The sequence below is a fragment of the Heteronotia binoei genome, chromosome 11 (assembly GCF_032191835.1).
Source record: "Heteronotia binoei isolate CCM8104 ecotype False Entrance Well chromosome 11, APGP_CSIRO_Hbin_v1, whole genome shotgun sequence".
NCBI classification, from domain to species: domain Eukaryota; kingdom Metazoa; phylum Chordata; class Lepidosauria; order Squamata; family Gekkonidae; genus Heteronotia; species Heteronotia binoei.
The window spans coordinates 60,096,999-60,117,233 of record NC_083233.1 but is presented as its reverse complement, the minus strand read 5'-3'; the positions used below and the strand labels follow the sequence as shown (position 1 = coordinate 60,117,233).

At 46.2% G+C, this 20,235-nt stretch overlaps 1 protein-coding gene across 2 annotated transcripts in view; it reads left to right on the top strand.

Moving 5' to 3' along the window:
• The window catches only part of KSR2 (kinase suppressor of ras 2), a 306,003-nt gene that overhangs the window by 171,897 nt on the left and 113,871 nt on the right, over nt 1–20,235 (top strand). For both annotated transcript variants that reach the window (XM_060249643.1, XM_060249644.1), the window contains exons 6-8: nt 12,635–12,704; nt 16,316–16,399; nt 18,224–18,291. In XM_060249643.1, the coding sequence (XP_060105626.1) occupies nt 12,635–12,704; nt 16,316–16,399; nt 18,224–18,291 (222 nt within the window). The remainder of the gene's footprint in view (nt 1–12,634; nt 12,705–16,315; nt 16,400–18,223; nt 18,292–20,235) is intronic.

Here is a 20,235-nt window from a genome sequence, read left to right as displayed (position 1 = left end):
AGGAAACATCAGCAATTCATTATTTTTGAATTTGGAAGAACAGTTAGACAGAAAGATGACTTAAGGTGGACCACTCTGAACTTTGGTACCGCATCTGTACTGGCACTGGAAATTTAACCCATGGTATCAAATTGGCTCCTTCGTAGGAGTGTCTGTTTGCATCTGTTTTTGCTCTCCTTGTACATTTTGTGATTAAGCATTTCACAGACCTTCTAAGAGTTGAGTGTGCTCTCTTCATAAGGCAACTGAAGCTAATCATGCTGTCTGGATAACTTCTCAGTGCTTGGGAAGTGGGGAGCGCATGCCTGTATTCTTCCATTGGAGTCATGAGGATCGTTTGCTAATAAGCCCAGAGGCGTTCAGGTGTTTTTGAGTCCGCAGACGACTGTGTTATGATAACTGTGAGCAAGCCAGCCATCTGCCTGAACATCTGACGTTTATGTGCCTGCTATTCAAAGGGTTTCCCCACTGCCTGGACAAGATTGAAAGCCCATTGTGGCATTCTGTGCATCATTGTTTCTAGAGGTTCAAGGAAGGACGGAATGACGACTTTTCAATTTTCCATCTTGGGGGAAATGTCAGCGGTTCCATTTCTCTCGGATTAGAAAGGAGAGTCACAAATTAGCTGGAAAAAAACCTCCAAACCCTTCAGGGTTCTTTTCTCTGCGGCATTTCAATCCCCTCCGTCTCCTGGCACTCGGCAGCAAACAGTGGGACTATTGTTAATAGATCCTTCATCCATCATCCCCGTAATGAAAATAATTACCTGCAAATCACGAAGGGTCTCTCACTGCTTTGTTCAGAGGTTACAATCCCTGATACGCTTTAATAATAATTTTTGGTGATGAGCATGTTAAAGAAAGTAATTAAATGCCTCAGCCATCCTCTCTCTCTCTCTGCCTCTCTCTCTTCATAAAATAGCGGGATTTAATTGAGGCCAGCTGAAAGTTAGTGGAAATAAATCGCAGATGATAAAGTGGAGGTTTTAATTTAACTTTAGGTAAGTAACTGTAATTGCCCATGTGTTTGGCTCACAAAGGACAAGGGGAGATGAGCATAGCTCATTTATATAATGTGATTTAGGGATGAGCAAAGTGGCTTTGTTGAAAATAAGGAAGACTCCTTTTGCTTGTATAGATCAGCCTTCTTCTGAGGCAGTCATACAGATAACCATGCTTTAACTCCTGGATTCCAATTACAAAACATTGATTCCTCAGTGGAGATATAAGCAAGTATTGCTGGTTCTTTTCTTTAAAATGGGGAGATGGAATCTAGAACTCAACAAGGCAATCTAGAACTTGGCCAAGCATTGGCCAAGCATTCTAGAACCCAATCAGAACAGTCAGCCACTCCAGGCTTTCTGTCTAGAAGATCATTCCTGAGTCACCATCCCTCCTGAGATTATGCTGTATTCGGAGTCCAGAACTGAGTGGGCATTAGAACACATGCATCCTTCATGTGCAAAATATATATACTAAAATTTAAGATGATAAAACAGGAGGGAGATTTTTCATTCCTCAACATTGTATCTTAAATATTTCGATAAAAATGTTTTGGGGAAAAAAAGATGTACACTACATTTATTGTGCTATATCTGTCACTAAAAATGTACCATAATGTAAAATTTGTTATGAGCTTTTTACTCTTTTAAGAGCCCCATGGCGCAGAGTGTTAAAGCTACAGTACTGCAGTCCTAAGCTCTACTCATGACCCGAGTTCGATCTCCAGCGAAAGCTGGTTTTTCAGGTAGCCGCTTCAGGTTGACTCAGCCTTCCATCCTTCTGAGGTCGGTAAAATGAGTACCCAGCTTGCTGGGGGGAAAGTGTAGATGACTGGGGAAGGCAATGGCAAACCACCCCGTAAAAAGTCTGCCATGAAAGCATTGTGAAAGCAACATCATCTCAGGGGGTGAGGTCAGACGTTCATAAAATCCCGCTACGGGCATGAGTGGAGTCCGGAAGCATGTCGGATTTTAAGCAGTTGTCCAAACGTCAGCATCTGCGAATGGTGGTTAGCTCGTTCAAGTCTCGCATTGAGACGACTGGGGCGCGGACTAATTTGATACTGCTTTAAATCAGGAATAAAATTCTTCTGATGGTTCCTGAGTGGAATTTCTCTGTTTGAACGCTCCATCGTTGGTGACTTGTCGGAAGCACACCACTGCTTCCCTCCCAAAGCCCCCTGCAAGTGATATCACTGCGCCAGTGAATGAGCGAGCGAATGTTGGCTCGATAAATCGTTTACCTGCCTTTATGTCCGGAAACAAAATTCACTTTTGAAAGAATATGTGAACTAGATGTGAACTGATTTGAATTTCTGGGGTTTTTTTCTGCACGCATAGTGCTCGTGCTGGAAAAGTAGTGCCAACGGACTAGCAAAACTGTTAGTGATCCGACCCATTTAAAAGCGATGCGCTGCAGATAGCGGGCATCACTGCACCTGCACTAATGCTGATTGACATCTCATGAAACGAGGTCTGGTAGAGCACTCTGATCGACCAGAGACAGAACCCACATGGGATAGAACGGGAGCCTGGCTGTTGTCTGATCGGAAAATTGTTGGTGCATATTATAATAGAGGCGTGTTGCAGATGGATTTAATGGTGAGTGTGACCGCACCCCCAGATTTGGAAACGACTGGTGCATGCACAGGGACCTTTCCTTTTACTCTGCTGGGTTAGCAAGATCTCTTAGGAAATGCTGCTCATAGTCCCCAGGTCTATCTAGCATCAAACCACTCTGAGAATGACAAGTTTGTCAGTGACTCTTAGATGACATTTAATTGGCTGCAGACTAACCCAGGCTAGGCCTGTCTGATCAGATCTTGGAAGCTAAGCAGAGTCAGCCCTAACTAGTACTTGGAAGGGAGACCACCCAGGAAGTCCAGGGTTGCTGCACAGAGACAGGCAATGACAAACCACCTCTGAACATCTCTTGCCTTGAAAACTTTACAAGGTCACAAAGTTGGCTGTGACTTTCCACCACCATCAGGCATGATGGCAAAAAATAAATCACATTCCTGGGTCCAACAAAACCAGATGCCAAGGCATCATGGTGCCAGAAATTTAGTTGTGCCATCCAGGGATTTTTTTGGTAGAAAAAGCCCAGCAGGAACTCATTTGCATATTGAACCACACCCCATGATGCTAAACTAGCCGGAACTGCGGTCCTGTGCGTTCCTGCTCAAAAAAGGTCCTGGTGCCACCTAGTATTTTAAGCAGCCATTTATTGTAACTGCCTCTTGGTGTTTCTAAGTAGTAGTGCAAAGCTTATTTACGGAAGGAATAGAGGTTTGAGGGGTTTTTTTGTGATGACAACTAGGGTTACCAATATTTATATGCTATATGATGTTTTTGTTGTAATTTTTTTTTTAAAAAAATTTAATTTTTTTTTAAAAAGCAAGAAACTGTGAAGAGTTTAGGATTAGGTCTGTGGTAGCAATAATGAGAAAGTACCATCATTAAATATATAAAAGGCTGAAAAATAAGTCTGGCTCTATAGTTTTGGAAAAGTTTTCAAGGCTTGCCATAGTCAGAAGCATTACCCATCTCTGCTGGGAGCAAATAGCAGGGAAAGGCATCTTTATTTATCATTGCATCTATCTTGACTCATGTCAATCACAAAAGCAGCCTAGTAAGGCCACCAGGAAACAAATTAAGAATCTTTAGCTTGGAGAAATGTCGACTGCGGGGTGACATGGTAGAGGTTTACAAGATTATGCATGAGATGGAGAAAGTAGAGAAAGAAGTACTTTTCTCCCTTTCTCACCATACGAGAACTCGTGGGCATTCAATGAAATTGCTGAGCAGTCAGGTTAAAACGGATAAAAGGAAGTACTTCTTCACCCAAAGGGTGATTAACATGTGGAATTCACTGCCACAGGAGGTGGTGGTGGGCGGCTACAAACATAGCCAGCTTTAAGAGGGGATTGGATAAAAATATGGAGCAGTGGTCCATCAGTGACTATTAGCCACAGTATATATAAATATATGTGTGTGTGTGTATGTATGTATATGTGTGCGTGTGTGTATATGTGTGTGTGTGTGTGTGTGTATATATATATATATATATATATATATATATATATATATATATATATATATATATATACACACACATACACACATACATTGGCCACTGTGTGACACAGAGTGTTGGACTGGATGGGCCATTGGCCTGATCCAACATGGCTTCTCTTATGTTCTCATGTTCTTGGGGGATTCCACGGATATGCAGAAAACATAACTTTGCAAATTAATCAGAAGAAAAAAGAAAAAAAATGAGAACTGAGCATGCTCCTGAAGGTATAGAATGCAGAAAGCATCTGAGAATTCGGTAAAGGGTAGGGTTGCCAAGTCCAATTAAAGAAAAATCTGGGGACTTTGGGGATGGAGCCAGGAGACTTTGGGGGTGGGGCCAGGAGATATTGGGGGTGGAGCCAGGAACAAGGATGTGACAAGCATAATTGAACTCCAAGGGAGTTCTGGCCATCACATTTAAAGGGACAGCATGCCTTTTTAAATGCCTTTCTTCCATAGGAAATAATTAAGGATAGGGGCACCATCTTTTGGGGCTCAAAGAATTGGACCCTCTGGTCCAATATTTTTGAAACTTGGGGGGTGTTTTGGGGAGAGGCACTAGCTGCTATACTAAAACTCTGGTGCCTCTACCTCAAAAAATAGGCCCCCCAGAGCCCCCAATACCCATGGATCAATTCCATATTATTCTCTATGGGAATCGTTCTCCATAGGGAATAATAGAGTGCCTAGTAGACATTTCCCTCCCCCCCACGCTTTCTAAACGGGGGGAGGGCCTCCATACCAGGGAATCCCCCTCCCTGCCCCCTCCCTCTCTCTCTCTCACACACACAAATACTTACCGTACTTGGTCTTCTTCCAGCAGAATTTGCTCGCTGTGATAACGAAAGCAAGGCTGCACAGGAAAAGAAAGGGAGGGGCCATTCCTGTTTCCTGTGCAGCCTTAAAGGGACACATTTTAAAAACGGATCCCAAGCTGTAAAACAACATGATGCCTACAGGTATGTTCTCTCTCCCCCCGCCCCCAGATTTTTTAAGAGCGGGGGAGGAGGCTGAAAATTCGGGGGTCCCCCGCCAGGGCGGGAGGGTTGGGAAGCCTATTAAAGGGTAGGGGTGGAATTCTAGCAGGAGCTCTTTTGCATATTAGGTCACACACCCCTGATGTAGCCAATCCTCCAAGAGCTTACAAGGCTCTTTTTTGTAAGCTCTTGAGTGATTGGCTACATCAGGGATGTGTGGCCTTTATATTGCAAAGGAGCTCCTTCTAGAATTCCGCCCCTGGTAAGGGGGCATTGAGAGGAAATGAGCATGCTTGAATCACTGATATTTGAGGAAATGTTTCCAAATTGCTCTGCCTGGCCATGATTCTTCAGGCACCCCAGCTTGTGCTTTCCTACTTAAGAACATCTGGCTTGCCCTGGTTGAAGACAGAAAAGAGTGGACCAAACATCCCAGTCAAGTGAGAGGATTGCCAACCTCCAGGTCATGGCTGGAGATCTCCTGCTATTGCAACTGTTCTGCAGGTGACAGGGATCAGTTCACCTGGAGAAAATAGCTGTTTTGGAAGGTGGACCCCATGGCATTATACTCAGAGCTTTTTTGTTGCAGGAACTCCTTTGCATATTAGGCTTCACCCCCCTGATGTAGCCAGTCCTCCTAGAGCTTACAGGGCTCTTAGTACAGGGCCTACTGTAAGCTCCAGGAAGATTGGCTACACCAGGAGTGTGTGGTTTAATATGCAAAGGAGTTCCTGCTACAAAAAAGGCTCTGAATTATACCCCGTTGAAATCCCTCCCTTCCCCAAACCCTGCCCACATCAGGCTCTACACCCACCCCCAAAAAAATCTCCAGGTATTTCCCAACCCAGAACCAGCAACCCTAAGTGAGAGAGTTCTTTTGCTCTTATGTAGCAAATTCACTGCAACCTGCTTGGTGAACCTTGTTGAGCATCGATGGGAAGAGTTGTTCCTAAGCTGCAAAGGGAGACTCAGCTCTGCGCAGGAAGCAGCATGCAAATGTAACCTTCTCAAATGGCACACAATTAAAAACACCTCCACCTGTATTATTAAAATAGGATATGAAAGCAAACAGAAGTATTCACAGCCTATATAAAAAAGAACTTAGGAGAGTGTTTGCAGAAGGATTGACAGGCATACACAGTAAACCCTGGGGTCACTGACGGAGTCTGCTTGGTGGCTGGAGGTGGTCAGATTTCAGTGGCCCAGCTTTATATTCCTGCCGGATGGCATTTTGGACTTGGGAAAATCATATTGGTTTTTCTGTTGGTACCCAGAGCCTCTGCCTTCTGAAGAGCTAATGCCCCTAGCAACAACCAAATAGCCTGTCTACCAGTCATTCTCTAGAGCACACAATGCATGTATTTATTCTTACAAGTGGATATCTGTAAAAAAAAACCCAACTTCATGGAGAAGCTTTATCCTAAATTGGCCAGCACTAGAGCAGGAAGGAATAAATGTCAAGCCTCTGGACATAAAGAAATTGTGCTGTAATGAAGTAAAAAAAAATTCCAATTTTTCAGTTATCAAGTCAAAACACAAGAGTCTCCGAGGGATGGAAGTTAAACAATGAGATCTGCCTATATTCTAAGGGAGATACGCTATGCTTCCATGTTGCAAGTGCTGTGGTTCTTTTAACTGTGTATTCAATAGCTGGATCTCAAGTGAACTAGCAAGAGTGTCTGTTGAGAGATTTGAGTGAGAGCATGATTCCAGACATCCCCAAAGTGATATTGTTAAAATAACACTCTGTGCTAGCCCTGTGTTGTTTTTTATTTTATTGTAGTTTGATGGTGGAAAGGGCTGTCATGTCACAGCTGACTTATGGAGAGCCAGTTTGGTGTAGTGGTTAAGTGTGCGGACTCTTATCTGGGAGAACCGGGTTTGATTCTCCACTCCTCCACTTGCACCTGCTAGCATGGCCTTGGGTCAGCCATAGCTCTGGCAGAGGTTGTCCTTGAAAGGGCAGCTGCTGTGAGAGCACTCTCCAGGGTGTCTGTTGTGGAGGAGGAAGGTAAAGGAGATTGTGAGCCGCTCTGAGACTCTTTGGAGTGGAGGGCGGGATATAAATCCAATATCTTCATCTTCTTCTTCTTCTTCTTTGGGTTTTCTTCTTCTTCTTCTTTGGGTTTTCAAGGCAAGAGTCGTTCAGAGGTGGTTTGGCATTGACTGCCTCTACCTCATGACCCTGGTATTCCTTTGTGGTCTCCCATCCAAACACTAGCCAGGGCTAAACTTGCTTAGCTTCCAAGATCTGATCAGATTGGGCTAGCCTGGGCTATCCAGGTCAAGGCTTCTGTAGTCTACAGCCAATCACATTCTTACTTTTGTTAATCTCGTTCCAGTGGGAGAAAGGAGCTTATTATGAGGGGAAACACTCCTGTACAGTTCCAGTGAGCACCCACTTGGTTGCCAGGCATTTCTTTTATTTATTCATCCTTTTAAAGCTGTGGTGAAAATGATGACACTTTTTTCTGTTTGTCTGGGCTTTTCCAGAGTAGGATCAGAAAAAGCCTTCTCCATTCACCTTTGTGCGTTTTTATATGTTTACTTATTTTGTTTAAAGTCCGTCTTTCTTGCTGAGACTCAAGGCAGATCAGACTGTTAATGAGAACAACATAAATTATGCCAACATTGAATAAAACTGGATCACCAAATTAAAACAGTGCACTAAAAGTATAACACATAAGTTTATCTCTCTGTGCGTTAAATGCCTGTTTCTGTGCATATTTCAGTGTATAACATCTTTCTCCCTAGTGGGGACTAGACAGTTACTTTGTTCTTATTTCCTCCATTTTATCCTCACAACAACCCTGTGAGGTAAATTAGGCTGAGGGTGTGTGATTGGCCCAGGGCTACCCACTGAGCTTCCATAGCTGAGTGAGCATTTTGAACTGGGATCTCCCAGAAACAGAGGGCGTTTTCGCACTCACCTTCAGCTGGCGCAACCCCCCTCTTCACCGCGCAGGATCTGCGCGGATTTCGCACTAAACGCCGCGGAGCAGCCTTTTGCGCCGGAAACTCCCGGCGCAAAAGCCGCTCAAATGGGAATTTCCGGCGCAAAAGGCTGCTCCGCGGCGTTTAGTGCGAAATCCGCGCAGATCCTGCGCGGTGAAGAGGGGGGTCGCGCCGGCTGAAGGTGAGTGCGAAAACGCCCCTAGTGTAATAGTTTAACTCAGAGATCTCCAATGTGGTACTCATGTGGCACTGTGGTGCCCTCGGATTCCTTATCTGGCACCTGCCAAGTGTTTTCAGAAAGTGGGTGGAGCCAGGTGGGGCTGTTGCTAGGGTGGCCAGACCGTCCCGGGAGCCCGGGAATGTCCCGGTTCTGGCCCCCTATTCCCGCCTCCCGGGCTGGCTATACCGGGACCATTTAGAGGTCCCGGTTTAGCCAGCCCCGGAGGCGGAGGCCTCTCCGCGGCCTCCGCTGGTCGCTGGAAGCCCTCCAGAGTCTCTGGAGGGCCTCCAGGGACCAGCGGAGGCCGCGGAGCGGCCGGCGCTGGTCCCGGAAGGCCTTCCAGAGCCTCTGGAAGGCCTTCCGGGACCACCGCCCGACCAGCGGAGGCCGCGGAGCGGCCGGCGCTGGTCCCGGAAGGCCTTCCAGAGCCTCTGGAAGGCCTTCCGGGACCACCGCCCGACCAGCGGAGGCCGCGGAGCGGCCGGCGCTGGTCCCGGAAGGCCTTCCAGAGCCTCTGGAAGGCCTTCCGGGACCACCGCCCGACCAGCGGAGGCCGCTGCGCGGCCTCCGCTGGTCCATGGAGGCCCTCCAGAGTCTCTGGAGGGCCTCCAGGGACCAGCGGAGGCCGTGGAGCGGCCGCGGAGCAGCCGGCGCTGGTCCCTGGAGGCCTCCAGAGGCCAGTGCCGGCAGCTCCCTCCCTCCCTCGCCGCCTTCGCCGCCGCTGGACTCTCCGGCTCCGCCGCCCTTGAAACAGGTAAGGGGGCCGAAAGCGGGGGGGCGGGGGGCGTCCTTCCTTTCTTCCCTCCCTCCTCCCTCCCTTCCTTCCTTCCTTCCCTCACTCCCTTTCCTTCCTTCCTTCCCTCCCTCCTCCCTTCCTTCCTTTCTTCCTTCCTTCCTTCCCTCCCTCCCTTCCTTCCCTCCCTCCCTTCCCTTCCTTCCTTCCTTCCTTCCTTCCTTCCCTCCCTCCTCCCTCCTTCCTTCCTTCCTTCCTTCCTTCCTTCCTTCCTTCCTTCCTTCCTTCCTTCCTTCCTTCCTTCCTCCCTCCCTCCCTCCCTCCCTCCCTCCCTTCCCTTCCCTTCCCTTCCCTTCCCTTCCCTTCCCTTCCCTTCTGTTCTTATGTGACCAGAGTGGTGGGCTGGATGAGCCATTGGTCTGATGCAACAGGGCTTCTCTTATGTTCTTATGTGACCAGAGTGGTGGGCTGGATGAGCCATTGGTCTGATGCAACAGGGCTTCTCTTATGTTCTTATGTGACCAGAGTGGTGGGCTGGATGAGCCATTGGTCTGATGCAACAGGGCTTCTCTTATGTTCTTATGTGACCAGAGTGGTGGGCTGGATGAGCCATTGGTCTGATGCAACAGGGCTTCTCTTATGTTCTTATGTGACCAGAGTGGTGGGCTGGATGAGCCATTGGTCTGATGCAACAGGGCTTCTCTTATGTTCTTATGTGACCAGAGTGGTGGACTGGATGAGCCATTGGTCTGATGCAACAGGGCTTCTCTTATGTTCTTATGTGACAAGAGTGGTGGGCTGGATGGGCCATTGGTCTGATGCAACAGGGCTTCTCTTATGTTCTTATGTGACGCAGAGTGTTGGACTGGATGGGCCACTGGCCTGATCCAACAGGGCTTCTTATGTGACAATACTGACTTTGGTGGACCCAAGCACTGATTCAGTGTAAGGGAGCTTTGTGTTTGTGTCTTCTGGTGCAATTTTGTTCTCAGATCCTGTATTTACTTCATCAGTATATGGGATAAGGCACTTTCTCAACTGTGCTGCATAATGCAGCCTATTTATTTTGTCCTGTTGGCTCTGTCTGCGCCACCTTCATCACTTTCGGGGTGTGGATCCCCCAGTGGGGTGGTCTCGTGACTCCCTCCGCCGGCTGTTTCTGATAGCCCTGCGCCCCCTCTTTCATTTGATATGTGTCCCGTGCGGGTGCCACCCTCCCCCCGGGAGATGCCGCAAAATGAGCCCCCTTGAGGCTTATGGCGGCAGGGCTCGGGGGAAGCGAGCTAGACTGCTGTTCTTTTGAGGGGTTATAGAGTGTTTCGAGCCCGTCCCTGTGGCATCGGTCCCATCGTTGTGGGGCCCAGGGGGCCGGCGCAGCGGCACGCTGAAGCAGCCTGTCGGTCACTTCCGGGTTTCTGTCCTGCATCTCGACCTGTGTTATTAGTGACAGGCTGCTTCGGCGTGCAGCTGCGCCGGCCCCCTGGGTCCCACAATGATGGGACCGATGCCACAGGGACGGGCTCGAAACACTCTATAACCCCTCAAAAGAACAGCAGTCTAGCTCGCTTCCCCCGAGCCCTGCCGCCATAAGCCTCAAGGGGGCTCATTTTGCGGCATCTCCCGGCGGGAGGGTGGCACCCGCACGGGACACATATCAAATGAAAGAGGGGGTGCAGGGCTATCAGAAACAGCCGGCGGAGGGAGTCGGGAGAGCACCCCACTGAGGGATCCACACCCCGAAAGTGATGAAGGTGGCGCAGATAGAGCCAACAGAGCAAACAGGACAAAATAAATAGGCTGCATTATGCAGCACAGTTGAGAAAGTGCCTTATCCCATATACTGATGAAGTATATACAGGATTTCAGAACAAAATTGTTTCCGGCAGTGATATTTGGGGGATTTTTGGGGATGTCACAGGAAGTGCTGTGAAGTCGCTTCCTGTTTCCGGCAGTGGCATTTGGGGGAAATGATGTCATTTGGGGGAAATGATGTCACAGGAAGTGATGTCACTTCCCATTTCCGGCAGGTGACGCGGGGAAATGATGTCACAGGAAGTGATGTCACTTCCTGTTTCCTGTGGTGGCATGCCGTCACCGGAAGTGACGTCACTTCCTGTTTCCGGCGGCGTGCTTCGCGCGCGCGCACCCCTCCCTCCCCCCCCCCCATGTGTCCCTGGCTGGCCTTCAGACATTATGGTCACCCTAGCTGTTGCCCAGCACAGCTTCTGATAGGCTATTGGAAATCTGATTGGCAGTGCAAATTAAAATAATGTTGCTTTGGCAGCAACTGCCGCCAGTGTTGGTTTTGTTCTCTCAGTTCTCTTTCCCAGTGTATTTTCAAAATTACCCCTCTTCTCCCCTGCGTTTGGACTTCTTCTGGGAGTGTGTGACCTCATTTCCCATGGCAGCCATTTTGGGGTTGTGCCACCACAATGTGTCAGAATTCCAAAGATATGTACAGGCTTGAAAAGGTTGGAAACTCGTGCTCTAACCACTGCACCACTTTGTTTTCCCTACTCTACATTGCTATACCCTGATCTACCAGTACCGTGAAATTGACATTGGTCTCTCACCCCCCTTTACTGGGGCCCAGTGGAGCCTCCTAAAACTTCTGGGAGGCCAGGAATCGGCAAGTTTTTGGCAACTGGTTTTAGCGGGAGTATTATTGGCATTGTAGCAAGAGAAGCAGTCACTAACAATTTCACCCACTTCTCCTCTGCCTCATCTGAGAGAGGCAGTATTAATACAATCTATTCATAGCTGAAAGGATTGCCTTGCAAATGTGGTGGAAGTTTAAAATGTTGTGATAAATTGGCACTAAAACGGAAAGCAGGATCACAACAGGAAAAATGCAAGAATACGATGGCTTGAATCATCATTTGGATTTTTCAGAAATAAACAAGTAAGGTAATGTGAAAGCAGCAAAGAAAATGTTTAGTATGGAAGCACCTTCGTATTATTGTCATATTATTATCCCTCATAATATTATTCTTCTTCAAACATCATCATTCAACCCAGTGTGGTGGTGAAATTGATTTTATCTTTCATCACTTAGCTTTTTATCTATTGTTCACGGTGATGCTTACATTGTATTATTAAAAATGCTGTTCAGAGTTGTTGTTTAGCTTCCAACTCTACATAATTCCCATAATCTCCCCGCCCCAGCTGCAGTTTCTGCTTTCACAATAAAACTTACCTATCTCTAATTAACATTCTAAAAAGTTATTTCCTGTATGAATCCAATGAACTGTTCCTCTTATTGCCACCATTTTTTTAAAAAAGTATAATTTCTACCTAATTTGTTCAGTGATTTCATAGTGTTTCAGAATGTTTGTTGTACACACATACGTGGAGTGTATGATGCCACTTTAAGAGTCAGAGCATTTATACGTTTAGCACAGTGTTGTGTACTCTGACTGTCAGCAGCTCTCTATCATCTTGGGAAGAGGAAGGTCTTTAAACAACTTCTTCCTGGGATGCTTTAGCCAGAGACACCCGATGTTGAACCTGGGATCTCCTGAATACAAGCCCAGCGCTCTGTCATTAAACCACAGGCCTTCTTCAGAGTCATGATGGCATAATTGGCACATGCTAAGTGAGAGCTTTTGTGGTGGAGACGGCTGGATTTCTTTCCTTGGTCATTAATCACTTCTTTGATTTCTGTCTTGCAGACACACTCTCAGTACCTCGCTGGTCCCCACAAATTCCTCGACGAGATCTTGGAAACTCAATTAAACATAGGTAAGATGGTGAATAACCTGTCTGGGTTTTTAAAAATCTTCTTGAGAAGCACTGTAACTTGTGGGAAAGTCCTGTAATGCCACCTTTTTGCTTTGCTTAGGTGTAGGCTTCGCTTTTGCTTTGCTTAGGCTTCAGGCGGAGCTCAGGAGGTGCTATTTGGGAGGAAATCACATATTCCCTGGGATAGACAAAGGCTTCCCCAACAGTGACCCTCCCTCCAAAGGCTGTTTCAACCTAGGAAGATAGCAAAGGGGAGGAAAGACTGAAGCCCCTTTCTTCACATGGCCCTGATGCTAATCAGACACCGCACATGCAGGAGCTGAGGAGAACACACAACACACGTGATAGCGTTGCGCTGAAAACAAGTTAGGAACTCCAGGCATGGTCTACGTGCTTTTCAGATGGCCCATCAGAATCCCTCACTGAAACATAACTGAACTGACACCAAAGCAAAAGACTGTTAACTATTAGAGTTTGCAGTCCAGAGAAAAACTTTCAACTATGTCAAAGAATAAGAACAGAAAGGAGAAGCTGAGAGCAGGAGAATTGACTCAGTGTGCTCTGGGGAGAATCTATGAGGTGATTCAGCTGAAAAGTAAGCAAGGCTGCAAGAGACTGTGGGGTGTGGACGCCGGTCACCTGTGGTCATGCTAAGAGGTCTTAATCAGCAGCAGAGTGTGTGTGTGTGGAGGTGGGATGAACCAGATATGACAGCAGGAAATCCATTAATGGATCTCTCACATTTTTATAAGTTAATAGCCATGGTGTGTGTGTGATTTGGATTGCAGCCATGGCACTGGAGGAGGGTCACTTAATGGGACCTGCATGTTTTTTTCCCCCCTACTGGGCAAGTAGCTCCAGGATCTTCAGTTGGTGGGTGGGCGTTTTAAATTGGGGAAAACAACATTTGTTTTATGTAGGTTATTTCTATGCCAGTTCTCCAAAACAATCTGCTTGAACATGGGCCCATTTCTTAGCATTGTGGATCCTGATTTGCATTGCCTTCCATCATTATAGTCTTCTTATCAGTCTCTTTAGCCAAATCGTTCTAGGCCAGGCGTGGCCAAACTTGCTTAAAGTAAGAGCCACATAGAATAAATGTCAGATGATTGAGAGCTGGAAGGGAGAAGGAGAGATGGGGGAGGGAGAGGTGGAAAGAAAGCAACTTTAACCTTAAATGCATTCTCCAAGCTGCGGGCTGGATGGGCTTGGCGAAGTGATTTAAAAAGAGAAATGCCTTCTCCAAACCAGCTGGTGGGGCAGTGGGGGCTTCAAGAGCCACGCAATATGTGTGAAAGAGCCACATGTGGCTCCCAAGCCACAGTTTGGCCACCATTGTTCTAGGCTGTCCAGTGACATCCCTTCAACCAAGGGGAGAAGGGTTCCTCTTTCCCTAAAACCCATGCAGCACAAACAGGGAAAAGAAGTTTGGTGGGAAATATTTATCTGGAGTTTGCTTGGGGCTCTGCAATTTTCTGCATTAAAATCTCTAACCCAGCACCACCGACTGCTGATAAGCAGAGGAGTATCTGTGTGTGTGTGTGTGTGCACGCACGCAGGTGCATGTGTTCAGCGACGTCCTCCGGCTTCAGATTTGAAAAGAGCCCCTTATAACATTATTTTCATTCTGATGTCACTTCAGATAAGGCTCCAGCTCCTTCCGATAAAAACTGCTGTATGTTATCGGTGACCTACTGACCTTAAATCTGTTTTGTTCAAGCAGCCCTCCTCCTGTCTCTGCTCTCATGTATTTCTTGGAAGAAATGGGAGCAGGGGAGATCTCTGGGTGGAAGAGCTGATGTGCAGACAGCTAGAGCAAAAGGCAGCTCAGGACTCTCTCTTGCAGGTGGTCCAGATTGCTTAGCTGAAAGGGTCTTTGAAAGGGCAAAAGCCCTTCTGCAGCTGCAAGACTTAGTTCACTCAGGTCTCCGCTTGTTGCACAGGCTAACCAAACTAGTATATGTGTTGCACATTAGCAGTGGCTGCCTCTGTTTATCCAGAAAGAGTTCAAAGTGCTGGGTCTTAAGGCCCTATATGGCCTTGGGCCATGTCGTAAAGGAACACCTCCTCTCACTTTGCCCAATTGGCCAGTTTAAATCCTCTGCTGAAGAACTGTTCTGCATGATCCTGCTTGCAGAGTTGAGGTGGGTGGTGACCAGAGATGGGGCTTTTCCAGTGGTGGCACCTTGCCAGTGGAACACCTTTCCCCTGGACGCTCACCTGGCACCTACAATACCCTCTTTTAGAAGCCAGACAAAAAAAAAATTACCTAGGCTTTTAACTAAGGGCTTTTTATCTCTTTGCATTGTTTTATAGTCTGTTTTTGCCCTGATGGGTGTTTTTATCTATATCATTTTAGGCTACCTGATGTGTGACTTATACTGTTTTTATGTCCTTCCTTGCATCTAATATTTTTGCTGTAATGCGTTTGTTTTAGCTGTAAGCTGCCTCAAGCTTGTCTCTAGGGAGGCAGCATTAAAAAAATTCTAAATAAACAGTGCACGGTGCAGACATGGAACACGTAGAGTTTGGGGATGGATGGAACTCCCTGTTCTGGTCTGAAAATGGTTTAGCAGGGTTTTTTTTTTAAAAATGTATTTCCTCTTTCCTGGACTCCTGCAGCTGTGAGGAAAAGGAGCGCCAAACTGAATGACAGCCGTTGAACATGGGGAGGAATATAAATCCCCCCCACACACATATACCTATGCATTACTACTTTTCTCTCTGCATGGGAAACAATGCCAAATATATGTATCTTTTCCCCTGCAGAAGGACAAGGAGTTGGAACTTAGAATTTGATAAGTTCCCCTTCTTTCTGATACTTTTGGCAAATTCTGCAATAAAGTAAAAAAGAACTTTCAGGAGACTCTTTCCTGCATCTCAAGTTTGCCCCTGATTCTTTTGCAACTACTCCCTTGTGAGGCTGGCTGCATGTAGAAAAAGCATCACTAGGGATGACTGTTTTGATATGGAAACAGGACCTGTGCATTTTCTCTGCTACTGGCCGGTGTGTTCAGTTTTTATTCTCTGAGCTGGAAAGTGAGGAAGAAGCCACATGGCAATGAGTGGGTCCACTGCAGATTCACAGGACTTCTCATGCAAAATATCCAGGGAAACTCTGATAGAACAAGTCCTGCATCCCATAGCCTCGGGTAAGGTTAAAAAACAGGAGAAAATATACAATGTTCAGCAATTAATGGAACAGAACAAACTAGATTGAAACAAAAAAAGACCCCTTTGTACTTTCTCACTGGAATTGGTACTTTGTTCCCTGTGTTTATAAACTTTCAAACTATGAGAGATTGAAACTTATTTTAGGGTCACCTTTTCCCCCTTTCCTAATTCTCAGACCTCTTTTAGCCATTTTGATGTATTGCATATACTCAGAATTCCCTCTCAAGTCACAGAACATCTGGAAGGAATCTGCATAATAGGCTTGTTCTGGCTACTAATCTGGCATCAATAAGAAACTCCGGTGCTCCTGGAGATCAAGGAAGGAGGACTGGGAAGCAGAGAGCAATCAGATTCACTAAAGAACAGATGCACCCTCTTTCAACGAAAGGCATTTGCTTAAAAGAGGTCAATCTCTTCTTCTATCTCTCTTGCTGCAGGTTTTCCACCAAGTATTGGATGTCTCAGACATGCACCGTCTGTGGGAAAGGGATGTTGTTTGGGCTGAAATGTAAAAACTGCAAGTAGGTCTTTTATTTCGATCAGTTTTGCTTTCCCCCAATTTCCCCCAATTAAAGCAAACAGCAGCAATTGAACTTCTGGCTTTCCTTGGTCTTGTACATCTGTTCTTCCTCTTTTTCTGGCTTTTCCTGATTATTCTAAAGGCCCATTACAGCTGAGGAGCATAACTGTGTTGGGTGGTGTTTTACTTCCGGCTATATATATATATAAATATATAGGCAGGGTCAGCCTACTCCTTGAGCTGATGGATCATTCTGTAAATACAGAACTGGACTGATTTAGATAGAATCAGACTGATGTGCTGTGTACTGGGTGCCACCGGAAAAAAAAATAGTGAGCTAAACTCTGATCCCTTCCACAGATGTAAATCCTGGCCTTCATTTTTGTTCAGCATGATGTAGCTCTTATGCTTATTTTCAGTGCCAAGGACTCTCCCTTTGAGGACATTCGGAGCAGACATGTGAGAGCGTTGTGGCAGGAGGATTAGCAAAAGGGTGGATCCCAGTTTAGAAATCTGGCTTCTTAGTAAGAGCCAAGACCAAACCTTATCCAGAGTTTGGCCACGTTTGTGTTGAGTTAACCACCAGAAAGCAGGGGCCTATGAAGAAACCAGGCCCTATGAGGAAGGGCTAAAGCTCCTGCTTTCTGGTGGTTACCTCAATACGAACAGAGTTGGCCCTGGTTAGTATTTGGATAGGAGCAGGACTTTTTTTGTAGCAGGAACTCCCTTGCATATTAGACCACACAACCCTGATGTAGCCAATCCTCCTGGAGCTTACAGTAGGCCCTATGCTAAGAGCCCTGTAAACTCTTGGAGGATTGGCTACATCAGGAGAGCATGGGCTAATATGCAAAGGAGTTCCTGCTACAAAAAAAGCCCTGCTTCTATCCAAATACTAACCAGGGCCAACTCTGTTTAGTCCCCATGATCTGATAAGATCATGTGAGGCTGGATTATCCCGGTCATGGCAGAAGTTTATATTCTGCAAATTTTGTTGGTTTTTAAGATGCTACTGGAAGCAAATCTTGTTCGGATCACAATTAGGCACTGCGCTTCAGGAATTAAGGAGAGTCCACAATTTGTGTGCAGTAGTGTTCAATACTGTTTCTAAGCTGTGGAGTCTTGTGAGCAAGAATTCTATTTCATGAGCTGCTAGCATTAAAGTTGTGAGCTGCTGCATAAATTAGTTTGCTCTGGAGCCATTTTTTCCTAAGCTAAGACAAAAATGTGTGAACAGGAGGCTAAAAAACTGTGAGCTAGCTCACACTAACTCAACTTAGAGGGAACACTGGCTGTGTTATGTCTCACTACAGGGAGGGGATCCCCAAATCCAGCCTGTGCTCTTCATAATGCTTGAAAATGCCCAAGTGTTAAACGGCAAGTTGACACATCGTGTTCTAAACAATACATGGATGAGCAAAGCCCAAATTTCCCTTCTTGTCAGCTAGCCCACAAGTGGAATGCATCTCTTCTTTGCTGCCTATGATGAAGGAGCCCCGTGGTGCAGAGTGGTAAAGCTGCAGTACTGCAGTCCAAGCTCTGCTCACAACCTGAGTTCAATCCCAGCAGAAGCTGGGTTCAGGTAGCTGACTCAGGATTGACTCAGCCTTCCATTCTTACAAGGTTGGTAAAATGAGTACCCAGGTTGCTGGGGGTAAAGTGTAGAAGACTGGGGAAGCCAATGGCAAACCACCCCATAAAAAGTCTGCCAAGAAAACGTCCTGATGTGATGTCACCCCAGAGTTGGAAACAGCTGGTGCTTGCACAGGGGATTACCTTTACCTTTATGATGAATACCCTTTTTTTTTGTCTCATTGTCTGTTAGGCTAAAGTGCCACAACAAATGTACCAAAGAGGCCCCACCGTGTCACCTCCTGATCATCCACCGTGGAGGTAAGAACAGCTCCTGCATTTCTGAAATCTTCCCGCTGATTTTGCAGCCTGGGACAGAAGAGGAAAATGGCCTTATATAGCTGCTTTTCTCTGTAGATTGATAGGGTTTATAGCCACACGGGGTCATGCTCCAAGCCCTTTCTCTGAATTTTCAATTTTCATTAACATTTCAACTTCCATTCCATGCACCTCTAAAAACAAAAGCTTTTTACTTGGGAAAGGGTATGGCCCCATTAAGCCCAGCCTGCTCCTGCTTCCAGTGTTCCAGCCAGCAATCGCAAAGGTACATGGATAATAGAAAAGCATATAAGCATATGAAGCTGCCCTTTATCAACTCAGACCATCGGTCAATCTATCTCAGTGGCTCTCCAAGGTCTCAGGCAGAGAAAGGTCCTTCTAGGCAACTGCTGTCTGAGTCCTTGACTGATAATGCCCTGTGCTATGGAGCCCCACAGCCAATAGCTACTTTTAAAAATTATAAAATTAAGTGCTATTTTAACACAAGTTATTTATTTGTTTGGTAAATTTCTACAGCACCCAGACAGAGAACCTGCTCAAGGTGGCTCACAAAGTGCAATATGATAAAGTCATAAAACAATGTAAAAATAATTAAAATTAACAAACTACAAATAGGTAGATCAGAGCTGATCCGCAGTCCTTTTGCACTTGGCCACATTGAACCGCATCAACGTGGCAGATGCGGTTCAATGTGGCCAAGTGCAAAGTAATGCACATTGGGGCCAAGAATCCCAGCCACAAATACAAGTTGATGGGGTGTGAACTGACAGAGACTGACCAAGAGAGAGATCTTGGGGTCATGGTAGATAACTCACTGAAAATGTCCAAGCAGTGTGCGTTTGCAATAAAAAAGGCCAACGCCATGCTGGGAATTATTAGGAAGGGAATTGAAAACAAATCAGCCAGTATCATAATGCCCCTGTATAAATCGATGGTGCGGTCTCATTTGGAGTACTCTGTGCAGTTCTGGTCGCCGCACCTCAAAAAGGATATTATAGCATTGGAGAAAGTCCAGAAAGGGGCAACTAGAATGATTAAAGGGCTGGAACACTTTTCCTATGAAGAAAGGTTGAAACACTTGGGACTCTTTAGCTTGGAGAAACGTCGACTGCGGGGTGACATGATAGAGGTTTACAAGATAATGCATGGGATGGAGAAAGTAGAGAAAGAAGTACTTTTCTCCCTTTCTCACAATACAAGAACTCGTGGGCATTCGATGAAATTGCTGAGCAGACAGGTTAAAACGGATAAAAGGAAGTACTTCTTCACCCAAAGGGTGATTAACATGTGGAATTCACTGCCACAGGAGGTGGTGGCGGCCACAAGCATAGCCACCTTCAAGAGGGGTTTAGATAAAAATATGGAGCAGAGGTCCATCGGTGGCTATTAGCCACAGTGTGTGTGTGTATATATATATATATGGCTTCTCTTATGTTCCCTGCTGTGCAAAAAAAAAAGAGCTTGCTGCATTTGATACAGCACATGTTCCTTCCCATCTTCTGAGACTTGCAGAGGAATTTCTGTTCTGCTTTCCTTCTTTATCTGAGGTGAAGATAGGTGGGAACATGGAGAAGAACAGGCAACAGTGGAAGCTACTGCATAGCTTGTTCCTGACATGCAGATGAATGCATTCATTTATTTACTCCATTTGTAGTCTATTTCCATTTCCTACACAGACTCCTGAATTGCCGTCAGTGATTTTTTTTTGTATTTTTCTATTTTTTGAATGTGTGTGTGTGCATTTGCACCTGGAAGTTATGGAGACCTCTGGTGACTGACCCCTACTGGGGCCTGGAGGATATTCAGAGAGGTGACTGAAAAAAGCCTGCCCTTCCCTCTCAGCTCTGGTATTCCAAGGAGGTCTCCCATCCAAGAACTTGCCAGAGTTAACCTTGCTTAGCTTCTGAGAGCTGGCTTGCTTGGGCT